The following is a 21,116-nucleotide window of genomic DNA, read 5'->3' as shown; positions in this document are numbered from 1 at the left end:
AATGGGTATCATCCACTTGCTATGATTGAATATATAGTTAGTATTTAGGAATGCTAAAAGGTGACTTATAAAAATAAGAGAATTTATAAAATAAGAGAGTGGATGTCCTTTACTGATAAAGTGAGTAAACAACTTAACCTAAATCCAAATAATAATGAATTGGTGATTGGTCGAATCACTAAAAATAACAATAAAAAGAAATTACATAAACTAAAAATTTAGGCATGTAAACATTATTTTAAACATTTTCAATAAATTCTAAACACCATAAAAAAATCATAACTACAGTATTAGCAAATTCATAAGTATATTACTAATTTGCCTTTAAAAAAAGTATATTATTAATTTATCACCAACCAAAAACAGTTTTCTACTGTTTACAAGGCCAAAACATTTAATAATAAAATAATAATTTTACTTTCTTAAACCACTTTTAAAACAAAAATAAATAAACAAATGAATCTAGATCAACTTTTAGATTAAGAATATATCATATGCTTCCTTAAAACATACCCATTAAGTGGAATGCACACACATGACGATTTAAGTTCGATTTTATTGTCACTAACACACACAAAAATGTTTCCTTTAAAGAAAAAAATGACAAATTGGCCCAGTACAATATGGCTCAACCCTTTTTTTTTTTTTTTAATTAAGTGGAATCAATTTTGTACCTAAAATTTATTTTATAACGTGAAACCAAAATTCACTGAATCGTCAGTTAATTAATGTGGGTCTTTTGCTCGTCCATATTCATAGAAATTATAGACATAGCCTTTTTTTTTTAATAATTTTTAAAATGAAAAAAACAAGTATTTCCTTTCATCTCAAATACAAGAAGATAAAAAACACTTTTTTTCTTGATTTCAATTATAAGAAATTTTCAATTAACTTTATTTAATATTACTATTTCAAAAATATTTTTTTATTTAATTGAGATTTTAATTTCTCATACCAAATTTCAATAATGGTAAGTTATGAAAAAAAATTATTTTTAATTGAGATTAATGCAATTAATTATGATTAACTCACTTTTTTTAGTTAGCGAGAATAAGTTTTTCTTTTTGTTCTTCTTATATTAATTTGAGACCGAAGGGTTTGGGTACCAATTGAGTACCTTAACGTGAATAAGTTTTTCTTGGTTAACTAATTAAATTTGTTTTGAGTACCAATTTCTTTTTTTAATAAGATAATTGATATGATGAAAAAACAATATAATAAAAAATGTAATATAAATAATATATTTCGTGAATCATGATGCATTCATTAGCTTTAGTTCTAAGGGGTACCATAAAATGAAAAAATTCTTGTACCTTGGAGCTTTCCAACGGATATTGTTATTGATCTTCACTACTCTTTTGAACTGCCTCAAAAGCCTTCTCAGCATCCATTAGCAGTGATCAAGCCAATGAAATAGAACAATCACTTGGGTGGACTTTGTCTAAACTTTGCAACGTAAAATGACTCTGAACTCCAATTGATTAATTAGTTCCAGCATCAGACCCCACAATTGTAGCCGACCGGCTTGGCATCATTCGCATGCCACAATTGAATTAACAAAAGCCACAAGTCACAGTGTGAATGTGACTAGGTGCGTTTGCATCATTGCATGTGCACTCATCTATATATATATATATATATATATTCTTTCTGACCTTCACATATTCTTCTCTCTCAGTCAAAGAAGAGATTAGATAGTTTGTTCCAAATTAAGATGATGGATAACGTTGGAGGCAGTTCCTCTAATATTGCTGAAAATAGTGGCATCATCAGGGAACAGGACCGGTTGTTGCCAATAGCCAATGTTGGGAAGATCATGAAGCAGATTCTACCTCCGAACGCAAAAATCTCCAAGGAATCGAAGGAAACAATGCAAGAGTGCGTGTCGGAGTTCATAAGCTTTGTAACCAGCGAGGCGTCGGAGAAGTGCAGGAAGGAAAGGAGGAAGACAGTGAACGGGGATGACATATGCTGGGCCTTGGGGTCGCTTGGTTTTGACGACTATGCAGAGCCATTGAGAAGGTATTTGCAAAGATATAGAGAACAAGAACTAGATAGAGCAAATAACCCCCCCAAAAGAGGATAAGAGCCTCTTTAGTATAATTTCTCTCATAGATGATATGATATCTATAAATTAATTAATATTTAGTTAATGGAGAATTAATTTTAGTTTAAAAAAAAAAACTCATTTCATTATTTTCTTCTCATGTAAGAGGATTCATAGAAAAGCTTATCCAAACACGTCTTAAAATTTAACCAGAGGAACTAAGCATAAGTCTGAGACAGGCTAGTTTAAGGTTTTGAGGATGATGAGATAATTAATTCATTTAACATTTTTCTTGTCTGTTGTTACGTATATCTATATGTGTGTGTTGCAGCTGGTATCTGCATCCTTTTATTGATTGATTTGTTATGTATTTGAGATCAATATGAATCCTGCCATGTGTTTTATTGCTTGGCCATACAGTGATACACATGATATATGTGATATAAAATATCACTAGCTAAATCAAACGACAAAACATTCCGTACAATCCCAAGCCCCTCCTTTTTCGTTATCATTGACCACAAATTCTAGCATGCATGTTCTAATTCTGTAAGGATTATCCTTATACATATTCAAGATTAATATGAAAAGATGTTTATTATCCTCTTCAAGCAAAGTTCACAACAAGACATACAGAAAGCCTGAGGTTAGTACATCACTGTCATCGTGCACATATATACCATTTGATCCGAATCCGATGTTTCGTAGAGGAGAATCTAGGAATTTGCTACCATTTCTAATATATCTATTGTTGTATTCCCAGAACGATTTCCATGAATTCTTCATCACTTATTTAGAACCTGAGTTTTTTCATCTATGTTGGAAACCCTTATGAAATCATGGTCAAATTACTCGGTTATTTTTTTGAACTATATTATTAGAAAATTTTAAATAGGTGTCTAATAAATTAAAACAAAAATTGGTTCCTAAATTTTGAAAAAAAGAAGTTTCTGTAGTTACTAGTTAGTTTAATTATAGCGGTTTGAAACCATAAAAAATGATAATTAATTTATGACAGTTACTCAATTAAAAAAAGTGCATGATTAAATATCAATTTTTTTTTTAATTTTACCCAAAATCAATTATATTTCCTCGTTTAATTAGATTATAGTTTTATTATCCTTGTTTTGTTCTAACCAGCTTATCTGAAAGTTTCCATCGCCGTCACCAAAAAGACTGGTATAAAGTCACTTTCTAGGGTCTCTTTAAAATAGAGAATTGTTATTCAGAATCTATAAACTAGTACGTCACTTAATGATATGTTAATATAGATTAATGTATTTTAAACCTCAAGTTACCTTCTGAACTCATAGTTTTAAGGGTATGGACCACATTATACCAAATTAACTATTGTGTGCATTAGATGTCAACACAAAATCCCAAAACAATGTAGCCAAAAAACAGTGGAGTTTACAAGCTGTTTAGATTCATCGTACTAGGTCATATATTTCTAAACATGATGGATCGTACGAGGTTACTTAAAAAGAAGCTAGTGTTCCTTCACACAGTTTATTTTTTTCCTGATATATACACAGATCTATTTTCTATTCCTCTATTCAAGTTGTTGTATTGAGTTATTGATTTGGATGGAATTCAAGGAGAAGTTTGAGAATTGGATAAATTATTAGAAAGTCTTGTATCATTATGCTCGATAATCTTGATTTCCTGATATGCATTCAATTTAAGATCAAGAATTAGTAACACTCAATCAATTATGTATATTATACAGAGAATAGTTAAAACCACGAGGTTCACATCTATCTAATACTTTCTTCAAGAACAAGAAGCATGTACTAACCAAAAATAATTTTTAGTTATTATATGATTACTTAATAAATATTTATAATATTTTGATTATATTTTTCTATCATATTAATCATTTTATCACATACCCAGTCTCTAGTTTTTTAATAAAATATTTTACAAAGTTAATGTATTAATCATATAAGCACATTAATTTTTCAGTGATTTTTATGTTGAAAAGTGGTATTCTTTTGTGAAAGCATAAATTTACTATTGTAATTGACCTTCTCAAAGGAAAAGAAAATGATGGACTAGGTACTGAAGCATTAAAAAATCATTAAAGTGTTTATTCTATTAAGACATCCAAATATAAATACCGTTTCCAAATCCTAAAGGTATATTGAACATGGTGAGATATGATACGTATCAAATTTACTTTCTCCCGTGGCCAATGCCATGTAATTGGTTGCCACGGAGCACAGGCAGCAGATTCAACGTCCTTACAAAGTTTTTTTTTTCTTCGGCAATATATAGAAGAAATCCACTTATTTTAAATTTACTTTTATCATTCATTTTTTTATTTATTATAGTCAAGAAAATAAATAATAAAAATAAAAAATAAAATAAATAAATTCTTCCTATTTATATATATAGATATATCGAGTACGTATCAAAAGTGGTCTGTATATCGTGAAAATGTAAGAATTCATCAGTCTCACACGACTAAACAAAAATAATAAGTCATATATAATTACTTTGCATATATATCCCTCATGATTCAAAGCTGGTATTCGTTATCTCATTCACTTCAGTTCAAAAGTAGTAAGTGATAGTCTAACATATTAAGGAAGATCATATATACAATCACTTAATTACTTTGCATATCACGCACGCTGACTCTGGATAGAAAAGATACCTAAAATTTTATAACCAGATACGTGCACATTCATATATCATTAAACACTTTTTTAATTTTTTTTATCTTTTATCAAATTATATCACTATCATATCTATATTTTTTTTCTCTCAGGATGTAAAGTATCCTTGGCTGTCCATAATCTTTATTCTTTTATAATATATATTAAATTGATTGCCTTCAAATTAAATTATTATATCATATTTTTTAATTCATAAAAATGAAATATAAATAACAAAATTTATAACAATTCACCCACCTCAATAATTATTATGTCATATGTTATAATTGACATGATAATGCATGTCTATCCCTAATAGTTTTGAAATTATTATAAACGGAATTAATATACAATTTTGCATTTTTAATATGCAATAACTAGGAGACATTGGGGAAAATTAATAGGTGCGTAACAATTTCTATTTATAAATTATTTTCACAACAAATAAATAGACTGCTATTTATAAGATTGCATCATAAATTACAAATAAAATTTGTCCTCGTATAGTTTAATAATATTATATACATTTTTCGTAATAATATTTATACATTTGGAAGTTGGATTATATAAATTATTGTTGGGAATTTCAATTATAAATTTCTATATAAAATATAATATTAGGATTACTAGAAATTTTTATTTTTATTTTTTTGGAATTCAACAAAACTAAAAAGTCCAAAAAAAAAAAAAAGAATTACACGGGAACAAGACGAAGAGACACAACTCCTAAAGAATAAAAAAACACAATAAGCTTAAAAAACCAGGCAATTGTTCAAACATAAAAAAGTCCTCCACCAAACTACACCTCCTATTAGCTAAGGTGTATGCAGATTTGTTAAATTGCAATTTTTAAGTAAAGTGATTCTTGAAATTATAGGAAATTATTAATTAGTGCTTATCTAAAAAAAGTTTAAGTCATTCGCCACTTTTATAAATATAAGTCATTAATATGAGAATAACTACATTAGTTGAAATGTAAAGGGAGGAGAACCTTAAATAGGAATTTTTTAAAAAGAATGGTGTAAGTGAGAACGTTTATCATTTCTTGTTATTTTTAAGTGAAGAAATTGAGTTTTGTAAGGAGAAACACTGTTTAGAGACAATTTTTCAGATATCCAACAAAATTACGATTTTGTTGTGTATCTAAATCTGGATACATAATTGTGATTTCATTTTTATTGATTAACAGCAGAATCACATTTCTATCCTAAAAATAGTTTTGGAATTGAAAAATACAATAAAGTTAATAAAGTTAGCGGGTGAGAATAGAAAAAAATGAGGGTAAGAATATCAGCTGCCGAATTTAAATTCATCCATAAAAATGGACCAAAGCAGATTTTCTTTTTTTACTAGAGCCCATTTTCCTAGCAGCCTATGTTACTTGGGTTCCTTCGCATCAATATATTTAGGCATGATTTGAATAAAAAAACGCAAATTCAGCTTGCCTTTTTCCTGTCTTAGTGATCGGGACAGTTTGAAACGAGCATAGATTTTTATTTTATTTTTACAGACGAACATAGAGAACTTAGTTTAACATTTACATAGAATAAATTAGTTTTTTCACAGTTAATCTTGACCTTTTTATTACTATTTGAACATATTTGATTTTAATTAGCTTCTGCATTATTTAAATTTGTCTATTGCGTCTTCGATAAAAAGAGAAGAAAGAGAAAAAACAAAAAAAAAAAAAAACTGATTATATATCATTTAATTGCATTTGATTCTATGCTATGTTGTGTACCTGTTTAATTTGTTCTGAGCTTTAGATAATTACTTTTGGCTCTATTCTATTTTGATCATTAATCATCGTCAAACTTTTTTCTATTCTTCTTGTTTTGAACTTTCCGCCCTTTTGACTCAATTTGTGTTTTTCTATTCCCTCCATCTCTCAAACTCCCTTTTGATATCAGAACTCAAGTTCTCCTCGAACATTGACATTTTTTGTTATGTTATTTAAAGCAAATATATGGTCCCCAATGAAAAAATGCTTTCCCCTGAAATGTTTCTAAAACTATGTCCGATTGATAACAACAACAAAAATGTTCAGTTTTCTTTAGAATTTTTTGCATTGGAAACAGAAACGATGAAAAGATTGGAATCACCTGTAGTATTTAAAACAATAAAAGAAAACAAATATATGTAACTAGTTTTTTTTTTTGGTTCCATCTCGCTCGTAAATGCTTCTGGCTTCTTTGCATCATAATTCGTCTCACTCGGTTGCTTTCACCATGATTCATCAAAGTTTTCTGTCGTCTTCCTCAATTCCCTCCTACGATTTCTGTTGTTACATTGTGATTCATTGAGGATCATAATGACCCACTAATATAAAGATGCTTGTGGTGTGTCAAAGAAGGATGCCTTCCTAGTTTGAAGTGCTGATGGAAATGTGAGTTATAAGCACAGAAGTAGTTGTCGTGATGTTTTCCACTGTTATACTCAAATGAATCCAAATGGAAATATATCAGAACCTAAGGTCCATCCAGCAATACACTACAAAAAATGGTTCTTCCACACAACCTTCACTAATGCATGTGGCACCAGAGTTTGCATCTATCCCTCTCAAATCTCACTAACATAATTCTTTATACACATTCTTTTTTATCCATTAAAATTTATTAAAAACATAAATGAAATTCATTAAATACAAAATGAAACCTACATATTTTTATGATTTTCTACAAATTTTAACAAAAAAAATAGATATTACAAAAGATAAGTGACACCTTTCAGCAATAAGAGTCATCGAGTTTAATATTAGCTTATGTTCATTTTTAACCTTCTTGTATTGAAAGGAGCATATCATGCAGGTTATTAAGCAAATATAAATAACATTCATCATCTATCACTTTTTTAATCAATGACTAAAATATATTTTTAGTTATTTATCTTTTTATTAAAATTTATTTTGATCTTTTATTTTTTTTAAAATCATTTTAATCATTTATTTCTTAATTTTAAATCAACTTTATCCTCCTAATTTGTTTTTGATTTTGAGACACAACTTTCAATCCTTTTAATATGTCAAACATTGTCTAATTATATTCATTTACTTTAAAATATGAAACCCAACTAATGTTTAGATAAAAAAAAAGTCGTGATAAAAATATTTGAAAAATAAATTTGATGAACAATTAAAAAATGATTTGATATTAAATTTTTAAATTTTTTGATGTTTGTAAGATTCATTTTACACACAATTTTTATAATGTTAATGATTTTTTTTTGTTTGAACATTAATTAGGTTTCATAAATTTCAATAAGTAAATTTAACAAACAAATTTCATATGTATTAAATCACGTAGTTGAAAATTGTGAGACAAAATAAAAAATGATCAGGAAGAACAACAATTACTCAAATTTTAGAGATGAACCATCAAAAGTAATCTTTTTAGCATTGGATGGAGTGTGAAGGCTCTGTTAGGATTTTGAGCGAATATTACAATGTAATATAAGAATTACACAAGAAAATATATTTATATGAAAAAATGATTGTATATTACATTTTTGTTTGAATCGTAGTCTTTTTACAAAATATATTTTGAACCAAAAAACATAATTATTAAAGATTTATGATTTAAATAATAGAGCCGACACCGAAAGAGCGATTTTTGGTCCAGAAGGATTTTTTTGAAGACTTTCCTTTTCCCATCATCAATGCTCCTTCTTTTGGACCCTTTCTTTTCCCTCCTTCTCCTTCACCAACCATTTTTAGGCTTCTCTCTTCCCCCGATCGCTACTCTTTTTCTTCTGGACAATTATTGCTTCCGTCCTCCTGATTCAATTTGGAATTCTGCCTTTGACTGCAGATTTCGGTGGGTTTTAGGTTAGCAACATGTCAATGAGTGAGCGGAAGACTATTGACCTAGAACAGGGATGGGATTTCATGCAGAAGGGCATCACCAAGCTCAAGAACATTCTAGAAGGCTTGCCCGAGCCTCAATTCAGCTCCGAGGACTACATGATGCTTTACACGTATTCATCTCTATACTCTTTGCTCTTTTTTTTTTTTTGTTTTTCTTTGAGATCTTTCTCTCTTTCTTTCTTTCTTTTAATTTCTATATCCCAGCACTTTTTTCCTTGATTCGTGTTGCAGGACCATCTACAACATGTGCACTCAAAAGCCTCCTCATGACTATTCCCAACAACTTTATGACAAGTATAAGGAGTCTTTTGAAGAGTACATCGTATCGACGGTTAGTAACACTCTCATTTGGAGTATCTTAAGATTATCTCTTTAAATGAACTTGGAATTATTTATGTGTGACATATTATTTGGTTATCCCTACACTACTTGCTTACAAGTTTAGTACAATTTGGAGTATCATATCTAATAACGTGCGTTGATATTGGCATAGGTTGCATAAGCACAACTTATTTCTTTTAGCACATTTCTGGGACTTTGACACATCTTTCATTTTTAGGAAAATGAATCATATAGTTCTTATGAGGTAAGGTAGCTCTAAAAGATTCAAAACTACTATAAAATGTAGTTTGATCAGTTTACCTAATTCATGCAACACTACCCATTGAATCATGTTTTGAAACATTTTATCCTAAAACTGAGAATTATGAAATGAGTATAGGAAATACACAGTGACTGACTGAAGCATGTCTGAGTGACAAATACTTGTTATGGAAACACCACCAATCATGCATCCAGTTTTTTAATAGCTGAAAGCAGAATCAAATGAAAGAAATAATATTACTTCTTTATTTATATTAAAAAAATATTTTTAAGAGGAATTCCTTGTACGGTTAAGTTTCATTAGGATGTTTTACAGATATGGGATTGAAAGGAAAGGGAATAAAATTGGAGTTGACAGGGACGGAATGAAAAAAACAAATTGTCTTTCTCATGTTTAGCTTATTAATACGGGAAGAAATCAAGATAAGGGCTTGTATTTGTAAAATTTTAATCACCTTACCCCATAGTTGTCAGTTGCCCACAATAGGGCCAATATAGCGGCATTACAGCTTTGAGCCGCATCATGGAAGCCCGTCTTGTCGTAGCTTGCTGTTGCTCCTAGAGTGGCACAAATCATGGTTGCTATTGCATCAGAAACAAAAACCCCATTTTTGGCTCCTCAAATGATGTTTGGTGCATTGCTGTTTAAGGGGGGAATCTTGAAAATCAATTCTATTCACTGTAAAATTGATTTTAAGAATCCAAAATGTTACCCAAACACAGCCAGTGACTGCAACTTCGTTTTTGTTCCCGCAAATGGGATTTCTTGTCTATCATCCAACCAGGTTATTATCTACATGTTTAATTATAAAATATTTATATTTTCTGTTTGTTTTCAATTAATTTGGTGGATGTACCTTTTATTAATTTTGTTGACTTTTTCTTCTAATGAGATGCTGTCTTGTTTTCCTTTTTCTTTTTCCCCTTTGGGTCCAGGTATTGCCTTCTTTGAGAGAGAAGCACGATGAATTTATGTTGAGAGAACTTGTGAAGAGATGGGCGAACCATAAAATTATGGTTCGGTGGCTTTCTCGGTTCTTTCACTATTTGGATCGGTACTTTATTGCTCGGAGGTCACTTCCGCCCCTTAATGAAGTTGGGTTGACTTGCTTCCGTGATTTGGTAATATTACAATGAACCTTTTGTGATGCCACACTAATTCTTTCAGTTAACTAGTCTTGTACATGTTATAAATAAAGACAAACTTTGTAGTGCTAGTGCAAATTGGATGGCTTTCCAATTATTGTCATTTCATTTAATGTGGCTTCATTAGAAAAATAAATTTATGGGTTTTATTATTTGCAGGTTTACAAGGAACTAAATGGGAAAGTTAGAGATGCAGTTATTTCACTTGTAAGTTTTTCTTCCTTAGTATGCTAGATTTCCCATGTTTACAAATTTAGATCAATTAACAAATCCATTTTTGTTTATAAAGATTGATCAAGAACGGGAGGGAGAGCAGATTGATCGAGCTCTGTTAAAGAATGTATTAGACATATTTGTTGAAATTGGAATGGGGCAAATGGATCACTATGAGAATGATTTTGAAGCCGCCATGCTCAAAGACACTTCTGCTTATTATTCTCGAAAGGCTTCGAATTGGATTCTAGAAGATTCTTGTCCTGATTATATGCTCAAGGTGTGGTTTCTCATTTATGCTTACTGTAACTTGGTTTCTTCATTTACATTACTTTCTGGCCTCTATTTGACCATGTCTTTTATTACAGGCTGAGGAGTGCTTAAAACGGGAGAAAGATAGGGTTGCTCATTACTTGCACTCTAGTAGCGAGCCAAAGTTATTAGAGGTCTGTTATTGACTTTATGATACTATTTCAGCTATTTGGTCTTCTGCCATGCACAGTGGAGTATTGCTAGGCAACTTAAAGATTTTTTTAATGATTATAATGGTTTCTTTTGTTTTTGACTCATTTTATAGTTTCTTAACTTTTCTCATGTTTTCTTTTGTTGTTCTGGAAATTTCTTGTTTAGAAAGTTCAACATGAGTTGTTATCTGTGTATGCAAACCAACTCCTTGAGAAAGAGCACTCTGGATGTCATGCTTTACTTAGAGATGACAAGGTACTCATGAAACTCTATTTACTTGTTATGCGTACAAAATTTTAACCGAGAGTATCTCACCATATGTGCTCCTTTAAATGCTTAGGTTGAAGACTTGTCAAGAATGTTCAGGCTATTCTCTAAAATACCTCGAGGCTTAGATCCTGTTTCCAGTATATTTAAGCAGGTTGGTCATGTTGAACCTATCTTTATGTTTTTTCTCCCTTTTATATATGTCAATGCCAATTTTGGCCTCTTCTGTTCTCCTTGCTTTCTTGCTCACTTGCTTATCTTTCTCTTTTCCCTTTTCCCAGCATGTTACCACTGAAGGTATGGCTTTGGTGAAGCATGCTGAAGATGCAGCTAGCAACAAAAAGGTCTTTTTTTGAACTGGCTATTCTGTAGTTTTGCTTGTTTCTGGTTGAGAGGTTTAATTTCTTGATTGCAGTAATTGAGGAAAGATTAGTATGCACTGGTATTCTTAGTTTTCAATGCATAATCTCTGTATTGAAGTGTTGACATGATTTTGAAGTTGCTTTCCTGACAAAGTGTTGTATTATATGCCTCATTTACTTGTGTTTTTCTTAATGCTCAAGTTGTGAACGATGTCATACTTTGAGAGCAATTTGCTTTTGTTACTGACCTTGTTAATTTGTCCTTTTAAATGAAAATGTCTACAGGCAGAGAAGAAGGATATCGTAGGTCTGCAGGAGCAGGTGATAAAAAAAATAATTTTATTAATTTAACTGCATTTTTTCTTTTATTTGTGGAAATTGAAATTGGTCTTTTGCTTCAGGTTTTTGTTCGCAAGGTGATTGAGCTGCATGACAAGTACCTGGCATATGTGAACGATTGTTTCCAGAATCATACTCTTTTCCACAAGGTTTTGTTTTGAATAGAAAGTAGCTCTACAATTATGGATTGATATGTGTACATGCAAATCTGAATGTTTTGATCATATAGGCTCTTAAAGAGGCTTTTGAGGTCTTTTGCAACAAAGGTGTTGCTGGAAGTTCAAGCGCAGAACTGCTTGCCTCCTTCTGTGATAACATTCTTAAGAAAGGAGGAAGTGAAAAATTAAGTGATGAAGCAATTGAAGAAACTCTTGAAAAGGTCTGCATTATTCTTGATGTGTTCCACATATACTTCTATAAACATGATTGATGTGTACAGTTTTGACTTTTGAATTTGGGATTTGTTTTGGTCTATCTGCAGGTGGTCAAGCTGCTTGCCTATATTAGTGACAAAGACTTGTTTGCTGAATTTTATAGGTAAGATAAAGAGGAAGAAAATTTGTATGATGAATACTAGGTTGGATATGCTTGTCAAAAAAGGAATTTATATTGCTTGGCTGGTGCTTCAATCTTTATCTTCCACTGTGTTGTAAAAATTACTTCCACTAATCCTTGGTTGTTTCTGACAATTAAATGTGCTTTGTTGCATGTGTTTTCCTTAGTTTTAGAGATACAATACCAATAATGGGCCTTCATTATTTTGGGAGAGTTGGTCCTTGGTATAATATCAGAGTCCTGTATGATCAAATGGTTAGGAGTCAATCCTTGTCATCCCTATTGCTCTAGTTGAATCTTGGCATTGCCCATGTTTCAAGCCGAAAATGCTTACTTATGCTGGCATGTTACAAGATATAAAACTAATATTTGGTCTTTACCTAACACTTTAAGCGATAGGGAGAATTGGTCCTTTAATTCATGTTTACTAGAAAGTGGGATAAATATTTTTGGAAAAGCTTAAAAATCGAGATGAATGGGTAGCTAAACTGAAATTGATAATGGTGGGGTAAAATACGGAAATGAAGAGATAAAATGGAGTGCAGTTATTTCAAAAAGAAAATTTCTTTTTTTTTGTATTTACTTTTATGCCTCTAGACCTTTTATCAGTTTATCTAAATGACATTGTAACATGTTTACTTCTTGCTTGGTTGCTTTCAGGAAGAAGCTTGCTCGAAGGCTTCTCTTTGACAAGAGTGCCAATGATGATCACGAGCGAAGTATTTTGACAAAATTGAAGCAACAATGTGGTGGACAGTTTACCTCAAAGATGGAAGGAATGGTCAGCCATTTCTAATCTTCGTAAACAGAAGCTGATATGCTATATTCAACTTTTTTGGTTGGTTGATAAAAGAAAATTTAAATGCTTTTGCTTTGGTACCAGGTTACAGATTTGACACTGGCAAAGGAGAATCAAACTAGCTTTGAGGAGTATTTAAGCAATAATCCCAATGCAGACCCTGGCATAGACTTGACAGTTACAGTTCTGACTACTGGCTTCTGGCCTAGTTACAAATCTTTTGATCTCAATCTTCCTGCAGAAATGGTAATCTGGATCTTCTTGATATAAAAATCTTACATTTGGTGCCCAGTGTTTGATTCTACTTAACCTAGATTTTGTAGACTTCGGTTATAACTAATACCTTTCTCTTATTCCTTTTTTTTAGATAAGGTGTGTTGAAGTTTTCAAAGAATTTTATCAAACTAAAACGAAGCACAGAAAACTTACATGGATTTATTCCTTGGGTACGTGTAATATAAGTGGGAAATTTGACCCAAAAACCGTGGAGCTGATTGTTACAACCTACCAGGTAATATTACTTACTTGCTTTACTTATCTGTAATTATGTAAATGTTATGCCCTCACTTGTTCATTTTTTACATTTGTGATCTCCATGGATTCTTGTACACATTTCTACTGACCTAGTGTCTCTTTTTTAATAGGCTTCAGCATTACTGCTTTTTAATTCGTCTGATAGACTGAGTTACTCAGAGATAATGACTCAGTTAAACTTATCTGACGATGATGTTATTAGACTGCTCCATTCCTTATCATGTGCCAAGTACAAGATTCTCAACAAGGAGCCAAATACAAAAACAATATTGTCCACTGATTATTTTGAATTTAATTCCAAATTTACTGACAAAATGAGGAGAATCAAGGTATAATTTTATTTAAATATGTTTTAATCTTTACTCTTTCTATTTGTTCGGCCTTCTCCCTCTCATATTCTATTTACTGACTTTTAAGGGGACTTGACTCATTTTTTATGCAGATTCCTCTTCCTCCTGTGGATGAGAAGAAAAAGGTTATTGAGGATGTTGACAAGGACAGAAGATATGCTATTGATGCCTCAATTGTGCGTATTATGAAGAGTCGTAAAGTTTTGGGCTACCAACAATTAGTCATGGAGTGTGTTGAGCAGTTAGGTCGCATGTTTAAGGTACATATTTGACCATTCTCCTAACATAATCTTATATTTTTCTCTCAATTCTTGATTTTTTTCTTTCATATGGAACGTAATTTTGCAGCCTGACGTCAAGGCTATTAAAAAGCGGATTGAAGATTTGATTTCTCGTGACTACTTGGAAAGAGACAAAGATAATGCTAATATGTTCAAGTACTTGGCTTGACATGATCTAAGTAATTGTGCAAATGAAGTGGTTACTGCAAAATCAAAACAAAAGGATCATGCTTGAACTTGTGCAAAAGAAATGAGTTTTTCCTAAAAATTTTCTTGAAGGAGCTGTGAGTGCTTGTATATTTTGCCTCCATGTAGATGTGTGATCATGTTGGGAAATTGTAATCAATTCCATAATCCAGCTCACTGATACTTTCACCATCTTTTTGGCTTCAATTCCTTCTCGCAACATATTTGATGCCCGTCTGTTATCTGCTTCCCTTCCCTCCCTCCCCCCAGAATTGTGTAAGCGCTCCAAGGAAATTGTATTTTGATTATCAGCTTAGAAATCATCAGGTGAATGGGTATGCCTTTTAAATCTAAACCCAACTGCTACGGCCTATGGATCGACATTATTTGTCTATGAATATATTTCGCGGCGACATCTCTACTCTATATTTGGTAGTGGCTATGCTATTTTAAAACTATTCGAAGATGAGATTATCCCAAGGATTAATTTATGGTATTGCTGCATGAATATAGATCTTTACTATCTCAAGTCATTGTAGTTCATGATTCGTACAAATGCACGTAGACGTCGCTTTTTACGTCATTTTCATCATGTTTATGATTCATTTTTGGTTTAAATAGTTGGATTTATAGTTTTCATGTAGGTAATTTTAGTTTAGTGATACTTGATTGGAACAAATATCATGTCTTAAATCAATAAAAGAGTTCAAAATATTGCTCAAAAATTAAAATATATCACATTGAATGACAACATTCACTCAAATTTAGGAGTTAAAAAGCTAAAATGAGTCTTTTAAAAGATAAATAAAAGACAAAAAGAAAACTAGTAAAAAAATAAAACAATTCTCACAGTTCCAACTTTTAACAGATGAGAAGAATCTTCCATAAATCAATTCACAAACTTCTAATTGAGACTAAATTAGCAATCTGAGAAAAATCATCAGCATATGAAACATGTTGCTCCTGAAACATAATAACAAATTTCTGCAGGGAAAAGTCCTATAAATAAAAAATCTGAATATAAGTTAGCATGAGAAGTTTGGTAGACATGTCGAGTATTTCAAAATTTGCACAAAACAAGGTGGTTGATTTGCCCCAAAATTTGATTAAGAAGTTACGCACTTGATGAAAGCTACGAACAAGGGTTGTTGTCCTTATCATTTTGAAGACTCATTTTTTCCTCGTACAGATTTAACAGATTAGAAGAATCCTCTTTAAAACGTTTTACATACTTTTCCAGGAACAACTTGTCAATCAGAACAAATTGTGTAGTTAAGCTTGCACCCTTTTCTAGCAGACCTTTGAGACAAGAAACTGCACAACTGAAGCCCTTGGAGCAATCCTCTTCTGGAGACTCAATAGAAATTTTTTTACCTGTTCTACCCAAAAACTCATCACTTCATTAATTTTATCACGGGATGACAACAAACAATGAGATAGCCCCTCCTAAATGCTAGAAGAACTTGTTCTTGGAACCATCCCCACTTCTTAAAAGTGTCAATCTTCTCGACCCATTTGGTTTTCCCTACACTGAAAGTTGAAATTGAACGATCGAAACCCATTTGCTTCAATTCATCAACCAGTTAGAAGACTCTATATTGTTCCGTCTCTGGAGCAACAAAGCAATGTTTGAGTGGGTAACTCCATTATCAAGCAACAATTTGATGTTAGGTGTCACACTACCTTCATAAAGTAAATTAGGACTGCGAATCAGAAGATGAATCATTCGCTTGTCAGATTGGAGGAACCCTCTTACAAATTCATATGTTGGGATTATATGAATATCCAAGCTTCTTTCAAGGAAACGAGGGGCAGTGGTGACCATGCGAACAATGTCAAGGGAAGAAGCACCTTTTGAACGTAAAAATTGGAACTTTGGCAACAATGTCTTTTGGGTGTCGCATGAAAGTAGCCGGGGCGCTATTTGGAGGATATGGCATATTTAAGAGTTGGAGAAGCCGTGGTTTCAGAAGAAGGAGAGAACTGAATCGGGCTTGTAGGGCACCACGAAAGAGCGTTGATCGGTTCGGAGGTGGTAGTGCAGAACTCGAATTTGAGAAATTGTTGGAGTTGGACAAAAGAGGGTTCCATTTTAGACTTAGCGCAAACAAAGAGTTCTGTCAACATGATGAGGTTCCTTCCAATTGGAATTATGGCAACTGCATTTCAAACGAATTGGAATCTGATTCTGAGAGAGAAGAAAGAATACATTTTTTTTATGGGTCCGGAATTTCAAGAACTGCAATTAATCATATTTCCGTATCTATGCAAATTCGACGCGATCAAAATCAAACTCATCAATATAAATTTGGGTTCTGCTGACTAATGTTGAAGGAATTAAAAAAATATTTTTATTGTGGAAATCATGGAACACAAAACAAATCATGAATTGTATAATTTTTCTAGTTTAATTAATTGTCCACAATTCTTGTTACTTAGTTTGTGTTCTACTTTATTGAAATTCAGACGAATGGGCATATTTTTCTTTCTTCTAGGTAGTTGTAGTCAAGCTTCATGAGAAAATAAAGTAGTAGTTAAGGGATAACTTCTCTTCTTTCCACATATATTATTTTATTCATATAGTCAGAAATCAAAGTCCTAACATTTGATTAAAGGACTTAAGCTACTAATCGTTTGTGCTATTAATCATTTGTGTCACACAGCTTCTGGGTCGAATGCTCACAATTTAATAATAACTAATAAAGCTTATAAAATGTAATTCTTGATTATCAGTTGGTGGTTACCACAGAAAGAGGATATAAAAACCAGAAAAGAACATAACAGAAAAAATTACTAAAAGAAGACAACATATGCTATGATTAAATTTGTCTACTTCACAATGACAAAAACTAGGAAACTAATTTCGGAGTTTTGTTTAGATTCTGGCAAAGTTGTTCAAGGTCTTTTTCCCCTGTAACCTGCTTTCTGAGACGTGTACAGTGTACTCTCCATGATTGTAGCTTCTAAACCTGCATGGGTTGTTTTCGTCCACGAATTCTGGCATTGGACTTAGCTCTAATTCAGAACTAGGAGCATAAAATGACACAATTGACATGCGATCTTTCTCCTGATGAACCACAGCTCTGTGCTCCACACTCTGGTATCTTCCATTTGTAAGCACCTACATATATAATCACAAAATTAGAATGTGGATATATGAAAAAACTTCAAACATGAAAAAAAAAAGTAGAGAGAAACCACTGGAATGTAAGTAATTAACAATGGATGAGATTGATGTTACGTGAGAGGATATTACAAAATAGAAAAATAATTAAGCAAAAGTATATCTTACTTCTATTGTGTCACCAATGTTTATGACTAGTGCATTTGGAATTGGCAGAACAGGCAACCATGTATTGTCCTTGAGTATTTCTAGTCCCACTGGGCTTCCCCTTGCTTGTTGCAGCACAGTGATGGCACTTGCATCTGAATGGGGACTCAGACCCAAAACAAGATCAGGTCTAGAACAAGGAGGGTAGTAATTCATCCTAATCCCTTGCAATGTCTCACCGAACATCTTCTCAAACACATCCCCCTTCAACCCCAGGCTTAATGCTATGTACTTCAGCATATTCTGGCATAGTTTCTTCACTTCTCTTGAATACTCTTCCACTGCTTCACTGCAATTTTTCTATTTTTAAATTTTTTTTTATAACAAAAATAGTAGTAAACTAGCATATTAGACTTTAAATAATGGATACAATATTTATTTCTCCATCAAATAGATTTTTTTTTTCTTAAAGAAATAGATTTCTAGTTCTTATATTTACCAAAAAGCAGTGTTTTTAGTCCTAACGAAGGACTAAAACTATATCATTTTTAGTAAATGTAATATCAATTTGTAGAGATTAAAACTAAACATTGAAATATGTTGTTGAAAATATATTATAATCTTATTCGACTGCTAATTTGGTTATTACCTGAATCCGGCTGGCCTCTGAGGCCATAGATGTGGAAACCTTACAGTCTCAATTGCAAGACCAAACATGTTGCACCAATCTAACTTCTGGTCCTCCGAGAAAACCAAAGCCTGGCCATAACCTTGAAAAGTACCTGGAATCAATGCATATTTCTGTTTTTCTTCCAAAGGTAACATGAAGAACCCCCTGGTGATCTTCTCTATGCTCTCCAGCAAATCCAGATCAATATCGTGATTAATTATCTAACAAGAAACAACAAACTCAGCACATATCATATATTAAAAAATAAAATAAAAGAAACACAAATTTGGTGGATGATGGAGGTTAATTACTTAATAAGACTCGAGGCAGTTATCAAATAGTGACATAGAAAAGTCTTATTAATTTACCTGAAAAAAACCCCACTCCTCACAAGCAGTTGAAAGCTTCAAAATCTCTTCATGGGTTTCTTCTTTGTTTCCTTTGGTAAGCTTAGAAAAATCAATGATGGGCATGTCATCAGGTGATGGTGAGAGTGAGAGAGGTATGCCATTAAGGTTTGGCCTTTCGGTGACATCTTGCACAAACCTTTCAGGAATTGTATTTGGGTTAATTTTTCTTAGTTCTTGGACATCATCAATGTTGATGGGAGGGTTGGAAACTGGAAGAGTAGCCATGCACGTAGAATTTGGAGGTACAGGGAGTGTTTTACGCTTTAATTTACTGCCACTGACATTTATTATGTATGACTAATAAGACGGTTTAGAATTAGAGGATCTCTTCTATTGTTTTTAAATAATCCAGTGATGATAGAGAGAAAAAAATCCAATCTTTTCGAACTTGTTTTTGAAATTATAGAATTCAAATAGAATTATTTTATCAATTATATCAAGATTTAAAAATCAGATTAAGATTTATTAAAATTATAGTAATTTTTAAAATTCAGTTTATCTAAAAAAATAGAAATATATCTACAAAATACAGTTTACCTTAATTTAAAAATGAGACTAAAAATATCTCATGTTATATTTAACAATTAACTTGTCACTTAATTTTATCATATACTTTTAATTAAGTCAACTACATCTCATGATTTATAAACTTTCAATTTTTTAACTCCTAGTTTACAACCGTAAGACTTTCGATTAGCTAGTTTTTTATTTATTAAACAATATATTTTAGACTAAAATATATTTTTCGTTTTCACGTATAATCATACAAATAAGGAAGAACATATGGCGTCAAGCATGGGTTTTAGCCCCCTCCTTTTCAAATCTAACAAATATATATAATATAATTATATTATATGAATATTAATTATAATTAAAATAATATATATCTAGAAAAGATATTGCACTTCTTTCTTAAAAGGGACGTATGGGAATCAGAAAAATACTTGACAATATACTTGATATTATATTTACTTAAAGACAATATTATTATCTTTTAAAAATATTATATAATCTTAGAATTTTTTTTTGAGAAGATAAGGATAAGCTTAAAACATTTACACAACTACACATTTTCTATTCCAATTACTTGCAATTACTTCATGCAACCCTGCTTTAAATTTCCAATTGTCACATCTCTCTCTCTCTCTCTTTTTTTTTTCACACTCCTTGCTTTGCCAATTTCTTTACGTGCTCTAACACCTGACGTCCCTAACTTTGTTGTGTCATTATTTGCTGCAATTTCTTTAGGTAAGTTATAATGCTTGAGACTTTTTTTTCCTTCAGGTTTCATATTGCTCTTATCAATTTTTCTTCTTTTCTTCTTAACTTTTGGCCGAATTTGTCCAATATTCAACATTGTGACTACCTGCCTCTAATCTTTGTTTAAAGAAAAACAAGGTAAGATTAACATTTTTCCTAATTCTTCTGCTCAGTATTTATTTCTACCAAGATGATAAAAAAAATAGATTTAAGAAGATAAACATATTAATTAATCCCTTTATTTTAGTTTAGACATTATTTTATATTTGTTTTATTCAAAATTCATTATTTTTTGTTGTTGCATGGTCTTGTAAATGAAATTTGTTAACGTTTAGAAATTAGAACATATAATTTTTACTTACATTAAAAATGTATACGGTGTTTAGTTTAGAATTTAAGTTGTTTTTATGTGACAACTAATATATCATTTTTAGCTATAAAAATTGTCAAAAATAAGCTCAAAAATAAAAAGAAAGATGATTTTTTTAGTTGATTGTTGATTAATAAGGATTGCTAAAAATTTTGGTATATATTATATTATTAATTAATTTTATGATATGAAGAATAATGTGAGTATGATTTAAATAAAAAGTACGATCTATTCAAATTGTTAGTCTATTATAATTTATTTTTTATTTAATATTTATTATTAATTTTTTTCAACCCCTTGATCGACTTATGGATCCGATCTTTCATATAACTGATATAAATTAACAATGTTGGTAGATTAAAAAAAAAGACATTTTAATTTTGTAAGAAGAAAAATATACAAATTTTTTTATAAAAAAAAATTAAAATACTTTCATATTTATAATAAAAACATATTTTAGCTTATA

The 21,116-nt window shown here is 31.2% G+C and overlaps 3 protein-coding genes across 3 annotated transcripts; 2 read left to right on the top strand and 1 right to left on the bottom strand.

The window, feature by feature from the left end:
* Positions 1–1,665: 1,665 nt before the first annotated feature.
* Positions 1,666–2,400, top strand: LOC100794902 (nuclear transcription factor Y subunit B-5). The gene has a single exon (XM_014769698.3). It carries the CDS (start codon positions 1,715–1,717, stop codon positions 2,084–2,086), a length of 372 nt encoding a protein of 123 aa, XP_014625184.1. The 5' UTR covers positions 1,666–1,714; the 3' UTR covers positions 2,087–2,400.
* A 5,908-nt stretch (positions 2,401–8,308) lies between these two features.
* On the top strand, positions 8,309–14,861 carry LOC100793682 (cullin-1). The gene is made up of 19 exons (XM_003550169.5): positions 8,309–8,679; positions 8,801–8,900; positions 10,109–10,294; positions 10,478–10,525; positions 10,608–10,811; positions 10,900–10,977; positions 11,162–11,251; positions 11,337–11,417; positions 11,545–11,607; positions 11,911–11,946; positions 12,027–12,113; positions 12,194–12,343; positions 12,446–12,501; positions 13,180–13,300; positions 13,403–13,564; positions 13,686–13,829; positions 13,963–14,181; positions 14,295–14,462; positions 14,551–14,861. Exons 1-19 carry the CDS (start codon positions 8,540–8,542, stop codon positions 14,650–14,652), a joined length of 2,235 nt encoding a protein of 744 aa, XP_003550217.1. The 5' UTR covers positions 8,309–8,539; the 3' UTR covers positions 14,653–14,861.
* A 257-nt stretch (positions 14,862–15,118) lies between these two features.
* On the bottom strand, positions 15,119–19,245 carry LOC100790167 (protein SRG1). Its single transcript, XM_003550163.4, has 4 exons — positions 18,979–19,245; positions 18,590–18,831; positions 17,962–18,289; positions 15,119–17,790 (listed from the first exon to the last, which is right to left on the bottom strand). The coding sequence occupies exons 1-4, from the start codon at positions 19,243–19,245 to the stop codon at positions 17,545–17,547; spliced, it is 1,083 nt and encodes a 360-aa protein (XP_003550211.1). The 3' UTR covers positions 15,119–17,544.
* Positions 19,246–21,116: the final 1,871 nt, after the last annotated feature.

Source organism: Glycine max, chromosome 17 (assembly GCF_000004515.6).
Source record: "Glycine max cultivar Williams 82 chromosome 17, Glycine_max_v4.0, whole genome shotgun sequence".
NCBI lineage: Eukaryota > Viridiplantae > Streptophyta > Magnoliopsida > Fabales > Fabaceae > Glycine > Glycine max.
Note: the sequence above shows the minus strand (reverse complement) of the source record. Positions and strands in the feature narration are given on the sequence as shown.

Coding starts and splice junctions, on each gene's coding strand:
- LOC100794902 (XM_014769698.3), top strand. CDS start 1,715: ATGATGGATAACGTTGGAGGCAGTTCCTCTAATATTGCTGAAAATAGT.
- LOC100790167 (XM_003550163.4), bottom strand. CDS start 19,245: ATGGCTACTCTTCCAGTTTCCAACCCTCCCATCAACATTGATGATGTC. Junction 18,832..18,978: donor AGGAGTGGGGTTTTTTTCAG/GTAAATTAATAA, acceptor GTTTCTTGTTAG/ATAATTAATCACGATATTGA. Junction 18,290..18,589: donor CAGAGGCCAGCCGGATTCAG/GTAATAACCAAA, acceptor GAAAAATTGCAG/TGAAGCAGTGGAAGAGTATT.
- LOC100793682 (XM_003550169.5), top strand. CDS start 8,540: ATGTCAATGAGTGAGCGGAAGACTATTGACCTAGAACAGGGATGGGAT. Junction 8,680..8,800: donor GACTACATGATGCTTTACAC/GTATTCATCTCT, acceptor TTCGTGTTGCAG/GACCATCTACAACATGTGCA. Junction 12,114..12,193: donor ATCATACTCTTTTCCACAAG/GTTTTGTTTTGA, acceptor TTGATCATATAG/GCTCTTAAAGAGGCTTTTGA.